This window comes from Chiroxiphia lanceolata, chromosome 5 (assembly GCF_009829145.1).
Source record: "Chiroxiphia lanceolata isolate bChiLan1 chromosome 5, bChiLan1.pri, whole genome shotgun sequence".
NCBI lineage: Eukaryota > Metazoa > Chordata > Aves > Passeriformes > Pipridae > Chiroxiphia > Chiroxiphia lanceolata.
This window is the reverse complement of record NC_045641.1, coordinates 69,430,208-69,457,322: the sequence shown is the minus strand read 5'-3', so window position 1 is coordinate 69,457,322 and position 27,115 is coordinate 69,430,208. Positions and strand designations below refer to the sequence as shown.

Genomic DNA, 27,115 nt, shown 5'->3' with positions numbered 1-27,115 from the left:
CTAAAGTGTATTATGTTTCACTAGAAAGTTGCCTTTGAAAAATTAATTTGAAAGATGGCATTGTACAAAGTTTGGTTGTGACCACTTGAAAGAGGGAACAAAGTGCATTTAAAGGGGAAAAAAGTACTCACAGATGCAGGAGACAAATACAGAAGTGTTGAGGTAAATGTGCAAAACCATGGTTTTGAACAGCAGATACAGTTTTGCGCTTAGAGGAAGCAAGAAATGTCTGATGCTGTATGTCCTAAATTCATAAAATTGATGGAATTGGAGAAAGGGTCTCACCTGAATGTGGACACAGTGAAAAAAGACAGCTGTGAATATCTGACATGTGAGAGTTTATGGGGGTGGGAGCTTTCTTTGACTGAGCAGTGAGACCCCCACACTACAAGTTGATACCAGAGTAACACTGACCCAGAATGAGCCAAAAAACTAATTACTGTGTGAAAAAGGTGTCTGTTGTTTGTAGTAAACAACTTTACAGCAGAAAAGGCAAATATCCTAGTACCTGTCTTGTTATCTTGAAGCGCTTGGAGGCAAAAGACACAGAAGGAAGGAACAGAGTGAGCAGTCGATATATTTTTGTTGGTGAAGGGATTGCTTAAATAAGACTTTGCTTATGGCTGCAATCAGATACAGAGTTTATAACAGGGCTTTGCATATTCAGTACACTGAGCAGCCACTCCCTGACTAATCCTCAGAGTATGGCTGTGAGGTAGGAGGGGTTAGAATTACCTCAGCTGCACAGATGACCCTCAGAAATTGCTGGAAACTGCCAGAATTAGGAACTGGTGATTCTGGTAGATAAGGTCTGGGGATGAAAGCACAGTTCTTGGTTGCCTTAAGAAACCCGAAAAAGCAGTTACAATATAAACCCTCTGTAGATCCTTCTTTTAATAAATGACTGCAGCGGGGAATTGAAGGAAGGAGAGCTCCTAATATCCTAACATGTGTGTTCCCTTTTCAGCCTGGATTATGTTATTGATGATAACAGTTACCCTTTGTGGACCCACTGGCTTGAAATTTCTAGTGGCTGCACCAATGTTTAACTGCTCATAACCTGTAGCTGTTGGTAGAGGCAAGACTTAAAATGGCAGGATGCATCCTTGTCACCTCCTGTGAAGGTTAGTACTGATAGAGCAGGAATAGCCAAAAGTTCAGAGTGCTGAGGTGTTGCCCGTGTGTGCACCAAAAGCAGCAATGCTGTATGTCCTGCTATAGGCAGAGCTGTAATTTCACCTTCCCTGGCACACCTGGAAGAGGAGAGGTGCTGGATTCAGTAACAGGCAGATAATATTTGTGCTGAAAGTTGGGTTCCTTGAGTGTATCAGTGGCAGAAGTAAGATTTAAGGCCCGTTTTCCAGACAGGAAAGTGTTTAGGTAGAGGACTCTAGAAAGGAGAGCTCTGACTCTTCCCTCCTTCTTGGGTATGGTCCACTGACACTCCCAACCTTTCCCCATTCAAGCCCCTCTGGTGCTCTGATCTTTCTCAAACTACAGTGGTCACACCACATCGTGCTCTTTGCTGTTACATCCAGTGATTTTTTTTTCAAGCACTTTGCCCACTGTGCCAAGCCTGATAAACTTTTTCACGTGAGTTTGGGCAGCGTCAGAAGATACAACTGAGAGCCACCCGTGAGGCTGAGCTGGAGGAACTCCACTGCATCTTGTTGACCTTGGGAGACATGGGATGTTTATGTGTTTATTTATGCCCCGCTGATCAAAGCGTGTTGCAGGTAATGGGAAAAAGAATGAGCTGAGTCTTGGGTTTCATTTACCTGGTGCCTGTAGCTTCCCAGGGGAAGTCTCTCATGGATGCTAAAGTATGCAGCAGTCCAATTAGAATATAGGATGCACGCTTGCGTGGGCTGGTGGACGCGAGGGCACCGAGGACTTTGCATTCCTTAGCTGGAGCTGTTTGTGCCATAAAAGAGGTAAAGGAAATTGTATCCGGTCAGTTTTCCACTATTAGTCACAGTGACTGTTAGGAGTTAAGTTGCCTCATGTTCTAATTTCTCACTGAAGTCACGAGGTGAATTTGAGGCCCACAAACCTTATTTTACTCCTCTGCGTTGCCATCTGATAGGGTTGGACCTGGGAGGGGAAAGAGAGAGGTGGTTTTACATGCCACAGGGTTGAGGAAAAGGAAGCCGTAGGCCAGTCAAGGAGAGTCAGAGTCGATGTCTTCAAAGACTCCCAAAGGGCAATCACAGGATTGTAATTGCTCACCTAATATCTGAAGAGCCATGGAGCCATCAAAGAGTACTATTTTAGGAAATCTTGAAGAGTGGTGGTGGGAAGCACACTTTGCCCACTAATTCATATGCAGAAAAATGAAAATGGAGGGAGGAAGGAATAAAATATCTGTAATTGTTCCTTGTGCGTTGAAACTCGTTTAATTATTAGAATGGGAAAAATTTTGTAATTAGTGCATCATAGAAATGCTAATGATGTTTCTAAACTGGTATAAAATCAATCCTTTAAAGTAATCCAGACTGGGAGGTGTACTGCACGTGAAAGTATGAGGGCAAAATTTTTGCCCATTGTCAAATAAGGGGAGATATTGCTGAAATAGAGAATATCAGTATTGTTGATCTTTGTGTGTAATTTCTGAATTCTTTTTAAGATTGTACCTGTAGGGCTCTACTTTTTTTTTTTTTAAATTTATAATATGTTCTGTTAATTACAGTATTAGAAACTAAAGCTAAATCTTAACTACAACATCTGTGAGCTGTAATTACTTCTATAAACTTTGAAATAAGGTAGTGGTAATTGGTGAAGCTAGTTATAAAAAGCATTTCATAAGATTGATGTATATCAGTTACACCATTTAAACCCCTGATTTATAGATCTTTTCACAGCTCATTCTGAAAGACAAGGTCATAAGAATGTCTTCCCCTCCCGTTCCATTTGGAGTGTTTCCATGTTAGACTTTGCAGAGGGTTTCAGGAGGTTTCCAGGGCTTTCCCTAGGATCTCCTTCATGTTGCTACTTGTTTTCAGAGTTGTTCACAGGGGCTGTCTCCTAATTCATCTGTCTGCCGTGGAACATCCTCTGAGACCCAGTCCTTTGCTGAAGAGAGAAGGCTGTCTTTGGGTTCATGGGAATGGTAGAGTCAGTGGCAATAACGAGACAAGGAAACATTAAACCATAAAAATAATGGCTTTGGAAATTTTTGTAAATCCGATTTGAATATCCTGCTTCTCCTAGTGCCTGCTTCTCAGCTGGAAGGGGAGCAGACGTGTTTCCAGCAGAGGGACAGGAGTGTAGAATTTTCTGCTGTTCCGCTCCTGTTCTGTGTGGGCTGCTGAGGGAGCATCTGCTCCTGTGACTGAGGTGCTTGGCAGTCACATGTGGAGAGACACCCACGCTGGAGTGTCAGGGACTTACTTGCAAATCCTGGGTGTGGTTTCACCATAACTTAGGTCCAAGTCCAGGTTTCTGCTTCCCTGCTCACCAACCCGTTGCCCAGCCCCCAGTTCTTGTCCACTCCTTGCAGTTGTTGCCACAGGTTATACATCTGCTCCAGGGTCCCCAGCACAGGAAGGACATGGAGCTCTTGGAGCAAGTCCAGAGGAGGCACCAAGATGATCAGAGGGATGGAGCAGCTCTGGTGTGAGGAAAGGCTGGGAGAGTTGCAATTGTTCAATCAGAAAACAAAAGGCTTCAGGGCGACCTAATTGTGCCCTTCCAGTACCTGAAGGGGCTACAAGAAAGATGGAAAGAGACTATTTACAAAGGCCTGCAGTGACAGGACAAGGGGCAATGGCTTCAAAGTGACAGAGAGTAGGTTTAGATTGGGTATTAGGAAGAAATTCTTCCCTGTGAGGGTGGTGAGGCCCTGGCACAGGTTGCCCAGAGAAGCTGTTGATGTCCCATCCCTGGAAGTGTCCAAGGCCAGGTTGGATGGGGCTCTGAGCAACGTGGTCTAGTGGAAGGTGTCCCTGCCCATGGCAGGGGGGTTGGAACAAGGTGATCTTTAATGTCCCTTCCAGTCCAGGCCGTTCTATGATTCTATATGCAGCTACTGAAGGGAGCTGTCATGTTTACCTTTATTTATTTTTTTTTTCTCCTGTGTCACAGCTTTATGCTGCTCACGTCACTCTGCTCCTGGGTTGTTTTTTTGCCTAGACAACTCCCTGGGATGGCTCACATGTGCACTGGCACGAGGGAGATGATGGCAGCAACCTGGATGCATAGTAAGTTAGTCTGTTCTGGATTTCAGAGTGCCACATCAAGACTTAATGAAAATTTATTAAGACCTGATTCCAGGTGGTGTTGGATAATTTCTACAGTCAGCAGCAGAAAGAGGTGAAGGAGCTCTATTTTTTTTTTTTTTTTACAGAGTGGAGCATAAACAAATGAACTTTGCAGAATATCTGCAAATACCTAAATTGGGCCTGCCAAATTCAATTATTCATCTTTGTTAACCCAGTTACGTCACAGTATATTTTGCTACTAGTTTTTTAGTTTCTGGTAGCTCATGTAGCTCACTGCATCAAGCCTAAATACTCTGCACTGTCATCAGTTCAAACTGCTGAGAACCAGGGATAAGGCAGAGAGGGAAGGGAGGAGTTGCCCTTCCTCTCCTTAGTCACAAATTCAGGCTTAACATTAAAAATTAAGATAAACCTGGACAGCGAGGTCTAATTTTTGAATCATATTTAGTTTTTCAAGCCTGTTCCTCACCCCTTAAAGGCCATACATCCATTTTTCTGTATTGTAAGCCAAAATTCTCACATAACCACATGATTCCAGGGAGAGGGACTATATGAAAAACAGAAAATATTGGGATGTACACAATAAATCTATGCTAGTTGGCCATGCAAGTGTTGGACCGTGAGTAACAACAAGTTTTCCTTGTGTTTGCATTAGTACCTTCCTATTCAGCACCCACACAATTCCTGTGGCTTTGGGTGTGTGAAGCTATTTTTCCACGGGGGAGAGGGAAGGGGTCCCCTCTGGTGCTTTCCCACATTTACATTGCTTAAAACATTTTATTTATATCTAATACTTTTTGCTTCCAATAGCGAATTTGTCCCATTGTGCTTGTAGCTTCTTCGATCTGAGGGCACCAATTAAATTTCCAAGAAAGAATGGTTTGTTCCCTGAAAAGCTGGATTAGGGGAGGGTTGTACCAAAATCTGTTCTCCCCACACACATCCCTACATCCTTTTTGAATGGACTTCTTTTTCTCTACTTTAGCTGCAGTTTACAGTACAAAGGTCCATCACTGTTACAGTATTGACAGGTATTTTTGATTATGATACAAATAGCATAACTTTTTTAAAACCTCATTACTGGAGTCATAATTAAAAACACTATGGGTGTTCAGCTAAGGCTGAAAAGATGCATTCTGAAGGCACGTATGAGGACAAATGTGTGTGTGATTTTGTTGTTGTTGCTATCTCTTGGTATGCTGACATCATTCTTTTTTTTACTGTTCTCTCCAGTTAATAGTACAATATTGAAGCCATGGCACAGGTTCTGCTGCTGTTATGGCTGATGACAGTGTGCTGTCACCAGCATGGTATGATATACGAGTGCAGTTTTGTGGGTATTTTAGGAATTTTTTTGGTTGCATCATCTGCAGCTTTATCATCTGTCCTGTGGGGCTCTGACAGCTACCAGAAATCTTACTGTTTCCAAGGTTGGCTGTGAAAGAGGTTATATTACGTGTTTGCCAAGAAAATCAGGTGGGTAACTTCAGATGCCCTCTGTGCAGGGGAGGACAGTTTGTCCCAGTTCAGTTTGCTGAATATTGTCCCTCGTTATCTGTAGGTTCACTGTGCTCGGGATGGGTACAGGTAACGTGACAACAGCTGTGCTCAGCAATGGTTCCACTGTGCAGTCTGGGCAAGGCCAGGCTTTCAAGTGCTTTTCCAAGTCCTTTGATGTTTTAATGGCATTTGCATCTGTCAAAATGGTTTGGTGCAAACATTAGCATTCTTTAATCTGAGACTCAAAAACAGCAGCGTGGGATTCTGGCTCATGCTTCTGTAGTGTAGTGAGAGACTGTGAAATTTCTGCTTCTGACTGGAGAGTCTCTCTCATGCAGGTCCTGAATCATTCTGCTCACAGAGGAACTGGGAACTCCTCGACTTTGTAGCAAACATGCCATCTAGGAATGTGTACAGCATGTTGCTGGCACCCACAACTGCATAAAAAAGTAGGAAAGTTATTTGGGAAGTCCTTTTGTGCCCCAGATGTTTCTGTCAGTTGTCTCTCCATCCCCAGGGTTTGTAGAGAGACCGGCACGGAGCAACTTGCAGTGACTCAGTACATTGCTTTCCCTGTGGGAATTGTGCTATCCACCTAGTGGTGCCAATAGCCTTTCTACCAAGCTCAAGCAGTGAGAACCGTACACTGTTCTTGTTTACTATCATACTAGAAAGTCTGCAGAATATCTAGAAGACTACTGCAGAATATCAAGACTCACTTATTACTTCTATGAATACAAACTTAAGCTCTGCTTAGAGTGAACTGGGTTTTTTGCTATACAGGTCACCCCATTTTATCTTAAGAATGAGTCACTTTTATTGCATCTCTGGGAAGTGCAATGTGCAATCCAAGCCACGTTCTTCACTTGCTGTTTGCCAAATGTTCAGTAGCAATTTCCAAGGTGAAATTTTGTTCTACCCAAAATGAGTTTCTTTGACTTTTTTTTTGGCTAGCATTAAATATTATAATTTACTTAAATGTAGAAAAGTTATCCTTAGTTTTTTTTCCCCCAATTAGTGAGTCATTAGATAGTTAATAGGCTCAGTGTATCTTGAGTGAAAGCTGGTGAGATGCTGCTGGGTGTGTTAAAACTTGGGCAAACTGCACTGATGTGACCAGGAGGTCTCATTTGCTTTCCTCAAGCTTCAGTAGCAGCTCAGATGCATTTTCCAGGAGACTGGGTGCTATTGGCAGGTTTGTTTTGTTCTTTTTTGTGTAAGACACTTGAGGCAGCTCCTGGTTCTACAGTAGAAGACTCTACATTATTTGGGCACATGCCTTTTAGATCGCCTTTCTTACTCTATACATCCTTTCCTTTAGCAAGCTCCTTCTGCTCTCCAGAGTCCTTCTGCAGTCCAAAGCTGACTCCATGTAACATTATTTCCCTCCTTCATTCTTATCTCCAGTGCCCTGTGTAATCTCTTCCTGAGCTCAAGAGTTTTGACCCCACTCCTTCACCTCCCTCGATGGGTTGTACAGTGATAGAGCAGCCCAGGGTGGTGCGTGAAGACTGGGGACTGTTCCTTTGCAGAGGGCATCTTTCATATGGAGGAAACATCCAGCTGAGAAACCTGGCCCAAACATGGCCAGAGTAGCTGTGTCAAAATAAAAATTCAGGCTGGTGGCAAGTTTTGTCTCAGCGCAGTTGCACCGACCCCTTTTCTGGGTTCCTCACCAAACTGAAATAATGCATGGCCTCCTGGCAGAGAGGGTGCTCTCCTCACACTGAGCTCTGGATTTTGTAGGAGACAGGCTGGCTCTGAGTTGCTCCCCAGTGATCCAACTCATAGAATCATAGAATGTTAAGTGGTTGGAAGGGACCTTAAAGTATCACCTAGTTCCAATCCCCCTGCCATGGGTAGGGTCACCTCCCACTAGACCAGGTTGCTCAGAGCCTCATCCAACCTGGCCTTGAGCACTTCCAGGAATGGGTCATCCACAGCCTCCCCCGGCAGCCTGTTCCTATGCCTCACCATCCTCACAGTAAAAAATTTGTTCCTACTATCTCCCCTCTTTCAACTCCTTTTAAAGTGTACATGAACGGCATGAAGGAGATGGTTAAGCTAAGCTGAAACAGCAAGAAGAGGCTCAGGGCAGCCTTTTTGCGCTTTGGGTGGGTGTTAGAGCCAACATGGAGCTCTTTCCCACCTCAGCTGCAGTACTTAAAGCTGGCATTGGCATTTCCACAGCAAGCTGTGGCTGTGCCAGCAAGGATATGCCCAAACGATGGACTACTTGGGAAAGCCTTTGTTTTAATATCAGTGTCCTTGCCCACGCTGCCCAGAGGTTGTTGTGAATGGCCTTCTCATGGACAGAAGCTCACTGCTGCCTTGAGGCAATGAAGGAGATCCATGGAGAAGAGCTTGGGATGGACTGAGCAGCTGCCCAGCGGATGCAGAGCATCCCTGGCTGCTGGAGCAGTTCCATCCTGGCGTCACAGGGCAGGATTTTCTGTGCTGGGAGTGTGTTTGCAGCAGCCTGGGCGTGTGGGCTGCCCTGGTGCCTGCGGCAGGGGAGCAGGATGGGGAGTGGGGGCAGAGGGCGGCCGGGCGGCTCCCAGCACCACGTGAGGAGGCCGAGGGTGGCAGAGGGAAAGCTACGGCCCTCCCCGGTTTTGGAGGAGGAGGATCTCAGGGCTCCACTTGTGTGCAGCCTTGTTTCCTGGCTGGTTGCAGGGCTTGTCTGTGCATGATAGCACTTGTTATTGCTCCTTTCTTGTTTGTTGGAGAAGGGGGGAGGGAAGGTGAGGTACTTTCTATTTAAAACCAGAAGTGTTTGTCATCTCCGTCCAGGTGAATTAACCCACACTGGAAGGAAGTACAACATTCATGGTACCTTTTGTAATCTGGGAAAGCCGTGGATTGATGTGTGCATCATCGCAGGAATTGCTTTGTTCACTCCTGCTTTCACTTCTGTTCTGCTTACCTGGCCACTCTCTGCACCCTTCCCCTCTCAAATTTTGTGCTTCTGACTGCAGTAGGGCCAAGCATTGCCCCTTTGTTTTCATGCTGGCATGTGGCCAGCTGCGCTCTCCTGTCATTCCAGCTTGCAGTGGGTTTGTGCACCCAGAGTCACTCACAGGTTAGATGCCTGTGAGCTGAAGTCCGGGGTTTCCAGGCCCTCTTGGGACACTTTATCTCAACAGGGCACATCAGATCACCTCATTTCACAAACAGAGCACATGAGGGAATGATGGCAAGCTCAACATGTCATCCAAAAAGAGCTGTGAAAGATCAGAAAGTCCCAAAAGTGGAAACAGTGAAGTATCTGTGAGAGCTCGTGTAGAAGCTGGCAGTTGCTAGATAGGTTCATGTATGCTTGTCTGTCATTGGCCCTACTGAAAATACTGATTGAAGGTTTACTGTGGCTCCTTGAGCTCTCTGGGGTTTCCTGGGCCCTCCTCTGATAGAGCTGACTGCAGTAGGAGCATAACATGGCAGAGCTCCGTAGGCATTCTCTTCTGGTAATTACTGGGCTCTTGTATATAGACTGCAGGTGCTGTCAGTCTTGTTTTATTATTTCCTCTTCCATCTCCATGAAATCCTTAATCCAGACATCTGTGTCTTGCGCTATGGTGCACCCAGCCTTCAAGCAGGAGCTTAACTGTTTCCCTGACTAGATGCTTAATTCCTCCCCCACTGTCTCTGCAGAACGTTTGCCTGCTCCTTCTCTTGCTTCACTTCCCAAAGCTTCTCTCTTGCTCTCCCTGAGGTGTGCAAAACACCTGGCAGTAATATGATGAGACAAATCTCACTTGGCAGCTTCCAGTGTTGATGTGCTGTGCACCTCCCTCTACCCTGTCTCCCAGTATTATCATGGAACTGCTCCAAATGCAGCTTTAAACTTGTCCTTTCACCTGTCCAAATCCCTTGCAACAGAGCCATGGAAGTGGAAAGTGGGCTTTTAAGCTTCATAAGAGGATATTCAGTGTTGTGTACATCAGCAGAGCGAGCAAGACGACTTCTGCCCCTCACAGAGTATGGGCTTGAGTTTGAGGGTCTTACTATTCAGGCCTTTATGAGCCATCCTGTCTTTAGTAGTAGTAGACCTTCCTTAGCCATCAGCTTGTGTCCAAGACTACCTGAACCCTAAACAGTCTCCCTGCTCCTGGGGAATCCGTTTTTGGAAACTGTCTCTGTTAGGCGTGACAAGTAGTACTTTTCTGGTTGTGTAGCAGGGGAGACTCAGGTGAGGTAGCCAGGAATGCTGAGAGCATTGGAGCACAAGAGTGATCTGATGCCATCGTGAAACCTTTGTTAAGGGAGGGGGGTACATTTAATTGTACCTGTTGGGGACGTTAAAATTGATCCTGCCTTGGACAAGGTGGTTGTTCACAAGTTTATGACCCTGCTGCTATCTGTGCTCTGCCAAACCCTCTTGTATCTGTGCTGGAGATTCTTCCTGACTGTCCTACAGCTTCCCACAGGTTTCAAAAGACTGTTTAGCAGCACCCAAGTAGTTCAGTACCAGCTGACAGCAGTAAGATGTGGTGGAAGCCCTGTGGGAACTTCCTGAATGGACATATGTCTTTGAAATATACTGTTTGCTGAAATTATAACTATTTACAACTACTTACCACTTGGAAGGGGAAAATCCAAATTGCGGAAACATCCCAGTTTTGGCCTGGTTTTGCAAGAAGGACTGTATTTTCAATATAAACAAAAAGATTACATGAGAAAAAACACGCAGGAACAAAGCTGATGAATTAACTCAATTTTTTCCTAATTTTTTTTTTTTTTTAAAGCGTTGGGGTTGTTCAGTCTGGAGAAGAGAAGGCTCTGGGTGAGACCTTAGAGCCCATTCCAGTACCTGAGGGGGCTTGCAAAAACAAACGAGAGTGACTGTTTACAGGGTCAGTAGTGATAGGACAAGGGGGAGTGGTTTTAAACCAAAAAGGGAGAGATTTAGATTAGCTATTATGAAGAAATTCTTCCCTGTGAGAGTGGGGAGGCCCTGGAACAGGTTGCCCAGAGAAGCTGGGGCTGCCCCATCCCTGGAAGTGTCCAAGGCCAGGTTGGATAGGGCTCTGAGCAACGTGGTCTAGTGGAAGGTGTCCCTGCCCATGGCAGGGGGGTTGGAGAGCGATCATCCTTAACATCCCTTCCAATCCAAGCCATTTTATGATTCTGTGATGACAGTCTCTGTGATTAAGGTGTATCTAATGCTTCAGTTCTGTCTCCAGAGCACGTGCTCATTGCTTTCAGAGCAGATGTTTTGTTTCACTTGACGTAAGGGAAAATAGAAGCTAAACCAGCTTTCAAGCCAGGCGTGCCCTGGCCATGGAGCTAACTGGGACAATTAGTTCAGATGTAATTATGCCCTTACTGCTTTTACTTTCTGTGTGGGATCAGAGGTTGTTACTTGTGACTACAGAGCCACTCTAGCACAAGGAAATCACCGTTGATCTCAAAGATTTCTCTTTCAATGCAGAGAATTTCCTTTATCTCTGAGTCTCCCAAGTTAAAATTGTTACACATTCCCCCTCCCTCCACAACAGCAGGTGAAACTCTGGACAAAAATGTTAGTCTAAAACTTATGGACATTAGGAATGCCAGAGAGTGAGAAAGTATACAGATTTGGTTGTCTGTTTTGAGGAAGAATGAGAACCTCTTTTTTGCCTGAGCTTTTTGAATGGCAGAGCCAGGCGTTGGGGCTTTTTTTTGGTCACTAAACAGCTGTCAGGCTTTTACCTGAAGAAATGTGGAATGGTTTCTCTGACCAAAAGATGCAGAACTATGGATTTGTGTCTGGACACTTCAACACCTCTAAGATAGGGTGAAGGAGGAGAACACTGAAGCTTTATTCAGGGGGAAGTCTGGCTGTGGGTGCACATTGCAGCAGATCCTTCAGGGCTAAATTGCAAGCTCTGGTATGTGTGCAAGGGGACCCAGTGTATGGGAGGCAGCCCAAAGCAGCACTCCATAGGCCATTTCTGATAAGCAGAGGATAGAGAATAGAGAAGACAGGGTGGAACACTAGAGAATATGTCCCAAAGGTAGAAGAAAAGGGAAACCCCCATGAGGGTTTGTCTCTTTCTCATGTTTTTTCAGGTAGGGATTGTGGGTCATGGCATAGGTAGAAGGCAGAAAGATAAAAGTGGTGAATCAGATTCTTCCGTTCTTTTCACAGACATATCCCAAATGTACATTCCCTAGTGCTTTGTCATGTCTGAACTTCAAATGCAGTACTGGATGGGAAATTCCACTGTATCCTTTGGGAAACTGTCCAGCAGTCCTGAGATGGCATTTCCCCCCCCCCTCCATAAATGATGACGTAGTTTCTCTTTGTGGTCTGCAGATATGTCCACACATACCAGAGTTACTCCTCTCAACCCATGTGGTTTACAGCCTTCAAATATCTTGTGTCTTGTGTCATGTCCTAGTTATTTGTTAATCAAATTGTTACATTCCTATGTCTTGTTAATCAGTTTCTGTGATGATTTGCAATAATGTCTTGTGTTGCACAGACATACACAGAGATCTGTAGAGAGGCATCAGCTCCAAAGAACAGGCCTTTCCCTGTTGAAATCAGAGAGATTTTTAAGACTCAACTAGAAGAGGCCCCACAAAACTTAGTGGAGATTTTTGATAATTTTCTTGTTCTCTGAATGCCTTCTTGTATCCCCTTTTGAGTCTGAGATAACTCACCTTTCATAAGTTGCACTGCAGCCATGGCAGAGATCAGCATCTCTTCTCTCTGACCCACGTCACTTCCTGGAGTTGCACGTAAAACTAAAAAGACACCGGAGGTATTTTTATGGTTTTATAACCAAAATATGGTTTTATTTTGGTGTTACTCATACTGCAAGCTTACCTCAGGTGCTTGCCTACTCTCAGTCTTTGTATTTGTTTCCCAGCTCTTATCACCCACTAGGTATGCGGGTTGGGTTTTGGTTTTTTTCTCAGCTGCACTAGAACCAGTGAATTAGACTGATTGTATCATTCTGTTGTAGTAACAGAAAAATGCATTTCTGTTTAGCAGGATGTGTCACTGATGGAGTTTGAAGAAACAAGCGAGGGAGGCACCACTCCCCCAGGAGCCAGCAGCACCCCTGGGGAAGCTTGGGATTCTACAGCAGTTGGAGGAGAGCACCATGCCACTCACACACCAACTGAAATGAGCACCAGCCCGTCGAGCTCTGCACAGGGAGCAGAGCTCAGCACTCCTGAGGACTGCCTTTCTGCTCCAGGGAAAGCAGCAGAGATGCTGGGCAGACCCTCTAACCCTATGCAAGAAGTGCCAGCAGGACTGGAACAAGAGCAGGGGGATGCAGAGCCTGAAAAAGGACTCTCAGAATGGGAAGGAGAAATGCCTTTAGAGGAGGGTGGACTAGATTATTCTCTGAAACATAAGCAATTAGAGGTAGCTGACCTGGAAAGCATCCAGGACTTTTCCTCTCACAGCACGGTTCAGGATGAGCTGGCCCCTGGCAGCCCCATCCTGCAGGCTGTGAACCTCAGCACTGAGTTTTCTCAATGCCAGGCAGAACTGGCTTTTCCTGGCTCAGACCCTCAAGCCCAGCAACCAAAATCTTCTTTGGCTGATGCCATTTCCTCTCAGAGAGAGACACCTAAGTGCTTTTTGGTGTGTAAAACTGTTTCAGAGGGACATTATAAGGCCAAACCGTTTCTGGATAACATCTCCAAGGATTCTCTGCAGGAAGTTGATGGTGCTGCAGAGCAGAAGCAAAGCAGCAAAAAGGTGGCACCAGCACCTGACGAACAGCCTGCATCAGAGGAAGCAGTAGGAGACACAGCTAAACCTTACACTTCTGAAGATGGTAAGGAAAGCCTAAGAGCACCCCAGGGTTCGGAAGAGAATACAGAGTCTTTCTCTTCCCATCAGTTGTCTTCCACCTTAACATGTGACAGCCAAGTAAGTTCACTACAAGCAGAAGGAAACACAACTGGTGAAACAAGGAATGCCAGCATGGTCAAAGACCAGGGAACAGTAATGGTTCCTAAAGAAAACTCACCTACTTCCAAATGCCTTCATCTAGAAGATGATCATGGAAAAACAGAGGGGAGACCTGCCCCTTCAGCAGAGAGAGCCTTCAAAGTAAAGAGTACTGCTAAAAGGAGTGAGGAAGTGAGTGCTTCACAGCATAAGGAGCCAGCAGAGGAGGAGGCAGCATCTGAACTTCAGCAGGAAGAGGAGAAGAAAGAGTGCAAAGAGCAGAATCTGCCAGAAGAAGGAAAATCTTCGGAGCCCAAAGAGCAGAAAAACAAGCAACAAAATGGACAGGAACAACTGCAGAGGGAAGAGCTCAGAGTGGAGGAAGAGCTCAAACTAGAGGCTCTATCATCAGCTTTTGAGTCAGAGATATCTTCTGTTCCCAGGTATAAGGTGGATATGTGTGGTTTGGAGAATGTTTCCTTAGCTGAGCAAAGGGGATCAGAATTTCCTCCTGGGGAACCTGTTTCTGTGGATCCTGGTGAAGATGTGCTGCTGAAAGCTCGTGTCACAGAAGCAGGTTCTGGATGTCAGGCACCTGCTGTCAGCTCTCTGTCTTCAAATAACCTGAACCCAGGGGGTGAAGCTCCACACACGTGCCGTGTCTCTGACCAGTCGGAAGACCTAGAAGACTCTGGCCGCTTTTCCATTGGTGGTCAGGATCTTGGAGAAGCTCACTGGGATGATAAGATAAGACTGGGCAGGGAGAACGAGCACGGTGATGGGCATGGAAAAGCTGTCCAGAGGTTTGATAAAAGAGAGGCACCTCTCCATGGAGGAGTGGCAGCACCTTCTGGTGCAGAGAACTCAGAGGCTTCTGTTCCAGCACACCCTTCCTCTGGTACTAATAACTTGGAGCCATCTGATCCCAGAGATTCTCACCCCACTACAGGAAAAGCTGAGCTTCCGGACTTCATTCCAGCTTTGCCCTCAGAGCTCACGTCAGTGGTTTCAGCGTCTGGCCCACAGAAGGAGGGTGCCAGAGCAGCCTCTGTGACCCCCCAGGACTGTCCTGGCACCAGCCAAAACGAGCTGCCAGACTCTGCAGGGAAGTCACCCAACCAGGCTGCTCCCACACAAGTGTGGGACCCAACACCAGGGCAAACTGCTGCTCTGAGTACAGATCCAGGGGAGGCCAAGGCTTTCCATGAAATCCTTACTTCCAAGGAAGGCTTTCATGAAGACCTTAGTGGCCCATCTTCTTCCTCTGTAATATACACGAGCTCTCTTCCTTTAGAAGAGAGCCTTCCTGGGGATAGGAGGTCTGTGGTTAGCATTGCAGGGCCTTTGGAACCATCCCAAACACCGGAAAGGACTTCCACTCCTCCGAACCACTCAGAGACAATTCAGCAGAACTCCCCTGAAAAAAGTGCCATTATGCAGGGAAAAGAAACAGGAGCAAATGTGGATCATAAAGCACAACAAATGCCTTTGTTTGATCAGCCTGACTGCAGTTTAGACCAAAAGGAGCTTGGATCCAGAATTTCCAGTGTCCTGAGCACCCTAACTTGGCCCTCTGAAGAAGATACAGTCCTTGCTGTGAACCAGGAAGAACAACCTCTGTCCCCTGCGTCCCACTCAAGCCTACCTCTGGTATCTGAGCCTGATGCCAAACAGCTTCCTCAGCCTCTTTCCCATGTCCAAAGGCCCACTCAAGCTCAGGCCCCTGCACTTAATGCAAATCACCTTGTCCCACCTTCAGCCCCCGAACGTTCCCAGCCACTGGCTCCTGGACCATATTCCAGGCCACACCTCAACTGTGCTATGGACCATAATAGGTTAGGAGCCATTCACCCTGCCATAAGCCATCCTCTCCAGACTGCTGCCTCTGGGTCCCATTCCAACTCTGTGGCCTCTGCTTCTGATGGAGAAAGTCTAGCAGAGAAGGATGGCCTTGTTCCAGTAACTGGGGAGTGGGATCTCAGCGACTCAAGTACCCACGATACAGAGACTTCCGATGACTCAGGGGTCAGTTTGTTGGCCAAAAGCTTTTCTGCTGTTGGAAGTGAAATGCTGGTTGGCTGCTCTGACACCAGCCCTGAACCAGCAGACCAGCACATGGATATAGAAAGTGAAAAATCCTCACCTGACCACCCTAATTGGCCCTCGTTGGAAGGCTTGTTAGCATCCACAGACTCCAAGAGCAGAGACTCTGCACAGCTCCTTCCAATGCTTGCATTCACCAACCCAATCCACTTTCTCCAGCTTAGCCCTCCATCACCACCAACCACCAGAACGACCTGCCAGGAAGAGGAGCTGCCATGGGAGCAACCCTCAGGCATCTTCGGTGTGGACACAAAGCACGTCCAGGCTCCACGGGCAGTCACAGAGAAAACAGAACGTGAGAGGAGGGTCAAGCAAAGGCTGGAAGGAGGGGAACATCAGCCAAAGGAAGAAGTGGCCAAACATGCACCCTTGGAAAAATCATCAAGTTGGCCAGACAAGAAGAAGATGGGGGTGGTTGCACAGGAGCCAGCAGCCAACCAAGAGAACCCGATTAGACGCCGAGTGAAAAGCAAGGACTGGCACCGCCAGGGCCTGAAGAGGATGTCAGTACCACCAGACATCTTGCAGGGTGAGTCCTCTCTTCCCTTTCTCTTCCCTGCCACTGCCCCAACTCATTGCAGTTCCCAGAAGCATAGGATTAAATTAAACAGGCAGTCTGACAGAGAGGCACGAGCGCTGAGAGCTTAGTGTTGCTCTTGTGCCTTTCTGGTCATATTCCTCATTCTGTGCAGCCCGTTCTGTCCCGCCTCGAGCTCCCCCTTCCCAGCTCTCCTCTCCCTGTAGCAGCCCCTTTCCAAGCAGTAGGGAAGAGTCATGCACACACCCTCAGCAGCCCATATCTGTTATCACTTGTTTATTTGCTGCCTCCCTTTATTTTGCTACTGACACTTTTAGGTTCCAATCTGACCTTCTAAAAAACATGATTTTACTGTGAACGCAGGATTTGAGGTTACAGATAAGAAAGCAAATTTGTCAAACCCAAGGTCCCAGCTTGCATAGAATTCAATCACTGATGTCACAAGTGGAAAATATGCATCTTCTCTCGTGCAGCTCATTTAAACAGTACCTTCTATCAGGATGCATGTCTGTTCTTTATTATTATATCTGACATGAGCTTTAAACATAGTTGCTTCTTTTCAACTCTTGCTTAGTTTATTTTTCAAGCTCCTTAACATGCTGGATTTTTGGCACAGAGGAAAAGGAGGGGAGTGTGGAGGGGTATAAAAGGTTTGGCAGAACTTGAATCAAACTTGTTCGTGTGTTTGACTTGTAAATTCTTGGTTCTGAATTTTAAAACATTCAAGGCAACGGTACTGTCTTTCCTCCAGCCCATACCTGCAGCCTAGTCTTTGGGCTTTCTTCCCCCTTCTGCTTCCAATGAATTTATATTTAAAATTTCTCCACACCTTATTTGATTAAATCTCTCACAAACCAAAAGAAAAAGCCATACTTTCTGCATTTGACATAAAGAGATGACTCCAACAGCAGCTTTGAATGCCCACATATAAATGTGAGAACTGGATTACAACATTCATTGTCAGGCCATATCCCTTTTAAGACTCTTCACAGGAGTGATTTTGTTAGACATTCAGCATTTCTGCCGCAGAGTCACTGAGAGTTTTTGGGGCTCAACATCTACAAAAGAAAGTCTTGAGACCTTCAGACCTGCTTAGTGACTTTGGGTCCATTGATCTCCTGCAAGTAGCTGAAAAGGTAAAGACTGCACCAAATAGGGCCTACAGGCAGTGTCTTTGCTCAGACAACTGGAGAGAGAAGCTCTCAGGGTTACTGTCACAGCCTAAAGTGTCAGCCTTTGTCTTTGTATGAGAAATAGATGTGGCTCACAGATGTAAAGTGTAAGCAGTGGCAAGGATTATTAAAACTAGAATGCTTCTGACCCAGAAATAAATGTCATGAGGGCACCTGTACTCCAGCTCCAGACTGACACTTAGGTGGGGTACAGGTAAGTGGTGTCTGTGTATCATTTGGATTGTAGCTTCACTCTAAAAATGGACTTATGTGTTTACTTTCTAATTGTCTTATATACAGAAGTTTCTTCTGTTCCTTCAGAGGAAGAAGTTCACAAGGCACACAGGGAGCCACCAGTCAGCTCAGAAACAGTTATATTGCGGTAAGTCTCTCAAAGGCCCCTTACAATTTACCCCCATCTCTGTGCAGCACAGACACCTGACACACTCCATTGTTTCTGAGTTACCAAAGCTGATGATAAGGAGAAGAAAACCGTAAATAAATGCCTTAGGCCTGTGCTTCAGTCTCCCCTCTTGAAGAGGACCCCACTGCAGCAGAAGTATTTCTGTGCCTTTAGGCCAGTGGTTCCATCAAGCCAAACTTTGCCCTTTGTTAAGTAGAGCATGTGGAACTTGAGCTTGTTGGAAAGACAGAGGTTCTTGTTGTGACAGACCAGTTTCTAAGGTTTGGATAAGCCATCTCTGGTATGGTGCTCTTCATTCACTCTTTGTTTTGAAATCCTTATTCCCTAACAGAGAGAAGAAACCTGCAGACACAACAGAGAACTTCAAACGCCGGCACTCCAAGCTGATCAACTCCTGTAAGTACCTTCTGCCACCCCTCTCCTGCATCATCTCTCACCCTTGCAGTGAGCACAAAGGAGAGGGACTCCTGCCATATGGTAGCAGGGAAAACTTACTGGAGTCAGTGAACTCAGAGTCCTGCAGTACACTGGGGCAGCTGGTGAGCTTTGCTTACAGCAAAATGTGTTCCCTTGAATTTGGCTGCTCCAATCTGAGACAGAACAGAGTTTCCTCCAGGTTGAAGCAGAGGGCGAGTAGCTGCTACAGAAAGGATAACTGTATGTGTCTGTCTTCACAGCAAGATTGCTGTATCAGGAGTACAGTGATGTGGTTCTGAACAAGGCCATTCAAAGCCAGAAGAGAGTGGATTATCCAGAGGATATAGAGTCGAGTTTCCCAAGCTCCCCAAGGCTACGGAGGAAAGTGCTGTCTCCCCCGGACTCGTACTTGCAACGTCTGTCAGTCTCATCCAATGCATCCCTCTGGCAGGACATCCCCATGATCCGGGGCAGCAGAATGCTGCTCAATATGTCCCGTGAGGAGCAGAGGCTGCAAGAGGTAAGGGACAGATGTAACAAGATAAATGGATGGTCTGTAGTCCAGAAAGAGTCTCCCGAAGGGGGGATAAAGCAGAGAGCAAAAACCGTGATGTGGGAATGAGGTGGTTGAATGCAGAGGTCACCTCTACAAGCACCATGGGGCTGTGCTACCAGTATGTGTGAAGTGCTAAACTGTAGAGAAAGCAGCACTGAAGGGCAGACTCTGGACCGTATCAGTAACTTCAGGGAAACAGACATGGGGAAATGGGAACAAGATAAAGAGTTCTGAGCATGTTCAATGCAAAAGAGCATATCAAAGTAGACTTGCAGCATTCTCCCACACATAAACTCTTGAGAGATGTTAATAAACCTACAGTAAATTGTATTTTCTTTGGTAGAGTGTTAGCTTACAAAATTGACCTGTGTGAGCTGCAGGGCTGAGAGGGAATAGGAAGATGTGTGGGTTCAACAAAATGGTGTAGAGAAACTGGGTAAGGAAAATAAGAGGAACTGAGCAGTGGATGGGAGGACTCACAGAAAGAGGTGAAAACAACAGCATGGGAGATATGATGGAGAAAAACATGGATGGTACAGATGCTGGAGAGCATCTGGGAGCATGTAAAATAGGGAACCTTGTGGAAGTGGTATTAAGGGAAGATAAAACGAGAGCAAGTTTTTCTTTTTAAGTCATGCCACAAGTCTGTTTTGTAAAGAAGGACTATAAAGAAGGACTATATGTAGCGGCACACTTGCCTTTCATTTCTAAAGCCTCTCTTCTGTAATCACGTGCTGGAAGGTTTTCTTCAGTCTCCTCCCTGTAAGATTCCTCACAGGCTTGTGCAGTCTACTGATGCTGTCCTCCCTTATCTCCCAAGGCCAAGTTTGAGTTGATAATATCTGAGGCTTCCTACCTGCGCAGTTTGAATGTGGCAGTGGATCACTTCCAGCGATCAGCAGAGCTCCAGGCCATGCTCACCAACCAGGAGCGCCAGTGGCTTTTCTCCCGCCTTTCCGATGTGCGCGACGTCAGTGCCAGGTGAGATGTGGGCCTTTGCTTCCAGGACTAACAGGCACGGGATACTTCCCAGCATTTCCATCAGTAACATTTCTCACTCCTCCCCTCCGTGTTCACTGACCTTCAGGGCAGATACACACACATGGCACTTTGTGATGATGTAACAGCACTGCCTTGAAAGGAACAGTTGCCTTTTGGGTGATGTAAATCCTGGTGTTGAGTCCCAGATATTGTGGCTCAGTGGTGCACAGAGATGTTCAAAATGGTACCCACGTGCCATTGGCTTCAGCTGTAATTAAACTTGACTAAGCAGACCCCATACCAAACCAGCTCCTGCCAAATACAAGACAAAGAGGCAGCTGCATGAGCCCTGACCAAAAAAAAAAAAAAAAAAAAAAGAGGGGGGAGATCTGAGTTACAGCCATCACTTGACAGAAACTAATGTGAATCAATTGAGCATAAGTCATGAAAATGTGGACATGACCCCACATGCAAGGAATCCTGTATGTTGTAGGATTCTGTTCTGCTTTTCCTCCTGCAAGGCTTGGCTTGGCATATCACTAAGCTAGTAAGGGTTGCTGCTACCTTTTTACATTCTACCAGTGGGATTATTCTGGTGATTATTCTTAATTTTCAGTTGGTTGCTGACAACGTGTTAGAAGAATGAGCTCTCAAGAATAGAGGGCTTTTGCCTCTGCTTTTTCCTTGCTGACTCCGAGCCCTAAATAGTCATTGTCTACAGACATTATGCTCTCTAGAAGTACAAAGCTATCTTGTGCTTACCTATGGGCTGCCAGGGTTTTGGAGGACTGAGGCCATTCCTGCTTTACTTCAATGACACTGATGTTTTCCCTCTCCTTTCTTGCCACCACATCCATGTGCTGCAGTTTCCTCTTTGACTTGGAGGAGAAGTTTGAGGAGGACATGTTTACCTTCCATGTGTGCGACGTGGCTCTGAAACATGCCCCGGACTTCCGCAGGGTGTATCTTCCATACGTAACAAACCAGACATACCAGGAGCAAACCTTCCAGCGGTTACTGTAAGTTTTCTCTTCTGTTGCACTCTTCTCCCCTCTTACTTCCTTAAATATTCACTCTTTCCAAAGATGGGGAACACTGCAGGTACTGGCTATTGACTACAGGCTGCTCTCACCACACCCCCAGAAGGACAGGGAGGGACCTTCTTCCCTTCGGTGGCATTTGGGATAGCAGGACAGAGCTGCTGCAGGCTCTTCTCCCATCGCATTGGAGAGGAAAAGATTAATATGTGATCCAGCTGCAGGCTGTTCTCCGTCTGCCCTCTGCTGAAGAGAGCAAAAATGACTGTCCCGGGTAATGGTTTTCAGTCTGTGGTTTCCAGACTGTTAAGAACCAGAAAGTGATAATTTCATGTGAAATTTCCAACCTCAACCACTCTGTGATTCTTTAACTAAAAGACCATGGCTGCTGTCAGTAAACTTAAGCCAGGTATCCAGGGGTCTTTAAAATGGATTGAAAATCCTGGGGCCAGAGAATACCATCAGGCTCTCTTGCTTTAGGTGATGGAGTGGAACATCTCCCACCCTCCTCTTGTGTACCCAGTGAGTGGCACAGCCAGTCATTAATCAGGCATGGGCCTGGTCCTGGGTAAGGTTTCCTTGCCACTTCTGCACTGCTTCTCTTCATAACCACCCAATTCCAGTGAAGCTACAGTGATTCCAGGAGAAGGCAGTGTTCCCAACAGCCTATTCAGGCACGGTCTCTGGGTGCTGCTGCCTGGGAGAGATCTAGTCTCACAATTGATTCCCTTCAGGGAAGGCTCGGTTCCACATATAAAGGACCTCCAGGATATTGTGCAGGACAACGACTACTGGACCTACAACCTTTTTCCCCAGCTCTTCAAGGATATGGGCTTGGCTGTTCAGGAGGCTGGTACCACTCTAATACCTTTAGTCATTTAACTGCTATTGCCCAACATGGACAACTGGAAGGCAGTGGCTGTGTCTAGGAATGTAAGAGAGATGTTAAGGGAGGAAGGCAGCTGCCCTCAAGAGTAACAAGGAATGGGAAGCAGCTGTTTCCAGACCCTGAACACAGCCCCTGAAGCTGAATCACTCAGTGTAAGGAAAGAATACAAACCACCGCTGTCTCCGTGAAAGGTGTAGTACTAATAGAAGGAATTGAAATGTAGATGTCACTTCTGCCTTTTATTCAAGAGGGCTGTGACAGAAGGAGGAAAGATATAGTAACAGCTGTACTGCCATCCTGTAGCTTTTACAAACCCACACTTGCTCTTCATCAGAGTGGTGCAGTCTCTTGACATCTCTTGCCCCAGGAACAAACCCTGACTGTTGGGAGTTCTCCAACATTCACTGAAATCTGATACTAAGGAGGTTATTTATTTACTCTGATGCCTGGATGTCTTTTTTCTTTACCACTCCCACAGAAATGGAAATGCAGGGTTCCAGCAAGTCCTGGAGAGACTGGAAAGTGATCCAGTATGTCAGCGCCTCTCACTTAAATCCTTCCTCATCCTCCCTTTCCAGCGCATCACTCGACTCAAGCTCCTCCTACAGGTAACTGTGGGGATTCTCTGCTTTCCCTCAGGTTTCCACCAAGTTTCCCTCAAGCTATGTCCAGGAGCAGCTGAGGGAGCTGGGGAGGCTCAGCCCGGAGAAAAGGAGGCTCAGGGGGGACCTTCTCACTCTCTACAACTATCTGGAGGAGGTTGTAGCCAGGTGGGGGTCGGGCTCTTCTCCCAGGTAACAAGTGACAGGATGAGAGGAAACAGCCTCGCCAGGGGAGGTTCAGGTTGGACATCAGGAGGAATTTCTTCACTGAAAGGGTGGTCAGGCATTGGAAGGGGCTGCTCAGGGAGGTGGTGGAGTCACCGTCCCTGGAGGTGTCCAAGAAACGACTCAGTGCTCTGGTCTAGTTGAGAAGGTCAAAGGTTGGACTCAGTCCTGGAGGTCTTTTCCACCCTTAATGATTCTATGTTTCTAAGCTGATCCTTTGTCAAGTCTGAAAGTCACATAAACACGAGGTGGCTCCAAGCACCGGGTGGAAACACTGCACACTGCCCTTCATGTTGCATCTGTGCCAAGTTTGGCAAGATGCTCTAAAGCCATTCTGTTGTGTGCTTTGTGAATATGCCTTTGCAAAAGCAAACCCATGTGTCATGGTACAAGTGCCTGTTGTGCACTAGGCCAGCACCATGAGCTGGATATGTGGATATACTGGGTATGCCTGCATGAAGCAGTGCAGTTTGTATATTGTTTAGGACTGTGTTGCAACACTACTTTATTTGAACTCCAATAAATAATGTATGGAGTCTTCTCAGAACATGTTGATTTACATTTTATTGAGCTTTTTTGGCTTTCTGCTAGAAAAATAAAATGAGGGCTCCTTGGCTGCCCTCTGGAAGGCAGCTGTCTCCCCTCTTTGCCTGCCATGCTGACTAGTAGGAGCCTTCCAGACAGGGAATCAGCAAGTCCCTAATAAATTAATTTTGAGCTCTTTCTATGAAATTCTTTTTTCTGTGTATTTGAGCCTCTTTTTAACAAGAGAAAGGGACAATTCTGTGCATAAAACCATTTGTGCTTGAGTTAGTGCTTGCTTCCTATGCCATGTAACTTCTGTGTGATAGTTAATACAGTTTAGTTTTTCAGGAATATCCTGTTCAATGTCACTTACCAGTGACATTCTGCATCTCAAATTTTTGGCTTTGTTAACTCCACATGTCATAACCTACTTCTGCTTTAGTTTCCCTTGAGACTGGTATCTTGGTGTTCCCTTATTTCTCCTACACTTCACTGATACTTAGGCCCAGCTTTCCCTGTGTGAATTATGAAAAGCGTCTTTTCTCACACAGAATATCCTGAAAAGAACTCGACCTGGGTCTGAGGAGGAAGTGCAAGCAACGCAGGCCTACGATGCACTTGAAAAGGTAAGGCTGCCAGCTCTTCCTGCAGCCCTGCAGAAAGGGCTCTGGGGGCTTTGGGTGATGGTACCAATAATACAAGTCAAAAATTTTGGGCTCAGCAGTAAAAATATTAGAATTTGTCCAAGGGAGGGCAGCAAAGGTGGTGAAAGAACTAAGAGGGCAAGACTTAGGAGGAGTGACAGGACACTAGGTTTGTTCAGCTCAGAGGAGGCTGAGGGTGACCTCATTGCTGTCTACAACCTCCTCACAACAGGGAGAGGAGAGGGATGTGCTGATCTCTTCTCTCTGGATGCAAGGGAATGGCTTAACGCTGTGTCATGGGAAATTCAGATTGGATATTAGGATAAAGTACTTCACAGAGAGGGTGGTAAGCACTGGAACAAGCTCACCAGGAGAGTGATCATGGTCCCAAGCCTGATTGTGTTCAAAAGGTGTTTGGGCAACATTCTTAGATACATGGTTTAACTTGGAGTTTGCCTAGTGTAGAGTCAGGAATTGGACTTGATGATCCTCATGGGTTCCTTGCAACTGAGGATATTCTGTGACTCTCTGCAGCATCACACAGATGTGGCCCAATCCTTTTAACTGATCCTCCCCCTTGTTGAGGTCCCCTGTCACTGATCCGCACACATAACAAATTAGTGTGTTCATGTGCACTGGTAGCTGTGAGCAGAAAACACTAAAGCAGGAGTCAGCTGGGATGCAACTGAACTGGCACCAGTGATACCAAACTACTTTTTTCAGGACTCACTTTTTCCAGTCTCCTAACCAGCCCTTTGTGTTCCTTACCTTTGTCTCTAATTAATGATCAACTCCCGTCCTAGTCCTTGCAAGAAAATCCTTCTTTAAATAAAAACAGGGCATTGCTCTGTTGCGTCCCTTCTTCCGTCCTGTTTATTACAGAGGCAAGATTTAAAGTCTTCTGGGACAACTTGTTATCTAAAATCTGTACAGCATCATGCAATGAATGCCTCTAGTGTTCCCCCCCAGTATCCCAAAGTTAAAGCAATGCTTGCCACAGAGATTTCATCTAAAGAATAACTTCCTTAAGAAAGAAGGGTGATCACTGTAGGTATAGAGAGGCTTAGAATGCTCACTTGGAAAAATACTCACTCTGCTCTGCATTGCTGCAGCCTCACCTCGAGTCCTGTGGGCAGTTTAGGGTGACACAGTACAAGAAGAATCTAAAGCTATCAGAGTGTCCAAAGAAGGGCCACAAAGATGGTGAAGGGCCTGGAGGGGAAGCCATGTGAGGAGTGGCTGAGGTCACTTGGCTTGTTCAGCTGGAGAAGAGGAGGCTGAGGGGAGACCTCACAGCATCTGCAGCTTCCTCACGAGGGGCAGTGAAGGGACAGGCACTGATCTCTGCTCTGTGAGGACCCAAGGGAATGGCTGGAGCTGTGTCAGGGGAGGGTTAGGGTGGACATTGGGAAGAGTTTCTTTACCCAGAGGATGGTTGGGTACTGGAACCCAGAGCAGTGGTCATGGCCCCAAGCCTGCCAGAGTTCAGAAAGTGTTTGGACAACACTCTCAGACACATGATGGGATTCTTGGGGTGCTGTGTGCAGGGCCAGGAGTTGGAGTCCATCTTTGTGGGTCCCTTCAAACTCAGCATATTCTGTGATTCTATTCTGTACTTCTTTTGCAGGAGGATGCCTAAGGGATTGTCACTTATGCTGACTCCTGAGAGCTGGGAGTTGTACTGGTCCCACCAGGGAGTTCTGCTCCCACCTCACTGATGGTCTCTTTTCCTCTGCAGCTCATCAAGGACTGCAATGAAAATGTCCAGCGCATGAAGAGCACTGAAGAGCTGATCTACCTCAGCCAGAAGATTGAATTTGAGTGCAAGGTGAGCTCATCCATTCCCTGGGCCTTGCTCCAGCCTAATGTATTTTCTGCCTTTCCTCACAAAGCCACTTGCACTTTCTCTTTGTTCTCCTCTCCGATATACACAGAACTGTTGAACCAGCTCTTCATCAGTGCTTCCCTGACCCAATCACTCCTGTCAACCTTCAAATAAAGGTGCCTACCACGACTTGCACCTCTCCAGGTGGAGAGTTGAAACATTTCCTCGAGAGAAAGGCAAAAATGCAAATCCAAAGCTCACGGACAGTCATTTGCTTGTATGTGTTTGATGTAAACGTTCATTTCTGTCTTGCAGATATTCCCACTCATCTCACAGTCGAGGAGACTTGTGAAGTGTGGTGAGTTGACAGCACTGGACTTCAACAACCTAAGTCCAAAATGGAAAGTCACCACCCGGCCCATCTACCTACACCTTTTCAATGACTGCCTGCTCCTGTCTCGGCCGAAGGAGTGAGTGCTTCAACACAATTCTTGCTGCCCCTTCTAATACCTGTCTCTTTTGGGGTCTGTGCTTTGGTGACAGAGTCCTTTCCCTCTGCCTGCCAGCAAGTGGCAGCCTTTGTCAAGGCACTCTCCTATCCCAACCTGATGTGAGTATCATGCAAGTATGTGGAAACTGATAGTCCCAACTCCTAATTACAACATATGATAATATAAAAAGATAGCTTGTGGTCCCTAGTGCAACACTTCTATTCCGCCTTTCCATCTCTATAATGTGAAACACTTTAATAATAACCATTTCTTCTAGTTTTACTTGGTAAATGATTTCTTCCTACAGGACAGTATGAAGACTAGTGAATGTGCAAATCGCTGGTTTGTCATGAGAGTTGTTTCACTGTGCTGGGGGTTTAGGGGTGTTGGTTTTGCTTCTAAGCTGTAAGCTACCAAATTAAATTCTGACAGGACAGAGCTTATTATTTTTATCCTTTTCATTAAATCCCCTCTTCTCTGGCCTTCTAAGACTTATAGCAAGAATAACACTTGACATGTCTGAGGCAAATGAAAACTCGTTAAAAGCTTTTTACTTTCCTGGCCTCACAAAATAACGTGGACTTGCTTTGTAACCCTCATCACCTTAAAACTCACAGCTTGTTTTGCTCCTCCTCTTTCCCTGCAGGGGTGGACGTTTCGTTGTGTTCGACCACGCCGCCTTCTCAGATGTGCGTGGGGAGAAGTGTGAGATGAAACTCCACGGAGCAAACAAAAACGTTTTCCGTCTCTTCCTGCTTCAGAATTACCAGGGAAAGAGAGTGGAGTTTTTGTTTCGGACAGACACACAGTAAGAGCTCAAGGTTACCCTCAACATGTCCCGTTACCAGACATCTCCTAGGAGCCTGATGATTGCCCCTCAGCTACCCAAATGCTGACATACCAAATGCAGCTGCTGAGCAGAGGTCTTAAAAAACATCCCCTTGCTATAACTATTTCCTTATGAAGCACCTTCCTTCTCTCTCATCACAACTGCTCACGCAATACTTCCACATTATGTCATACCAAAAATGGGAATTTTTGCCTTTTCCCACCCCCTTTCTCCACTTCC

General features: G+C 46.2%; 1 protein-coding gene across 2 annotated transcripts in view; it reads left to right on the top strand.

Moving 5' to 3' along the window:
• Positions 1–27,115, top strand: part of ARHGEF5 (Rho guanine nucleotide exchange factor 5) — a 35,599-nt gene that overhangs the window by 6,071 nt on the left and 2,413 nt on the right. Inside the window, exons 2-12 of one of the 2 annotated variants that reach the window (XM_032688314.1) lie at positions 12,703–16,249; positions 17,731–17,812; positions 18,186–18,250; positions 18,532–18,791; positions 19,648–19,808; positions 20,675–20,827; positions 22,213–22,342; positions 23,638–23,712; positions 25,469–25,558; positions 25,871–26,025; positions 26,693–26,854. In XM_032688314.1, the coding sequence (XP_032544205.1) occupies positions 12,703–16,249; positions 17,731–17,812; positions 18,186–18,250; positions 18,532–18,791; positions 19,648–19,808; positions 20,675–20,827; positions 22,213–22,342; positions 23,638–23,712; positions 25,469–25,558; positions 25,871–26,025; positions 26,693–26,854 (4,880 nt within the window). Of the gene's footprint in view, positions 1–12,699; positions 16,250–17,730; positions 17,813–18,185; positions 18,251–18,531; positions 18,792–19,647; positions 19,809–20,674; positions 20,828–22,212; positions 22,343–23,637; positions 23,713–25,468; positions 25,559–25,870; positions 26,026–26,692; positions 26,855–27,115 lie in introns of both variants that reach the window. The other variant, XM_032688312.1, reaches the window with a different exon arrangement.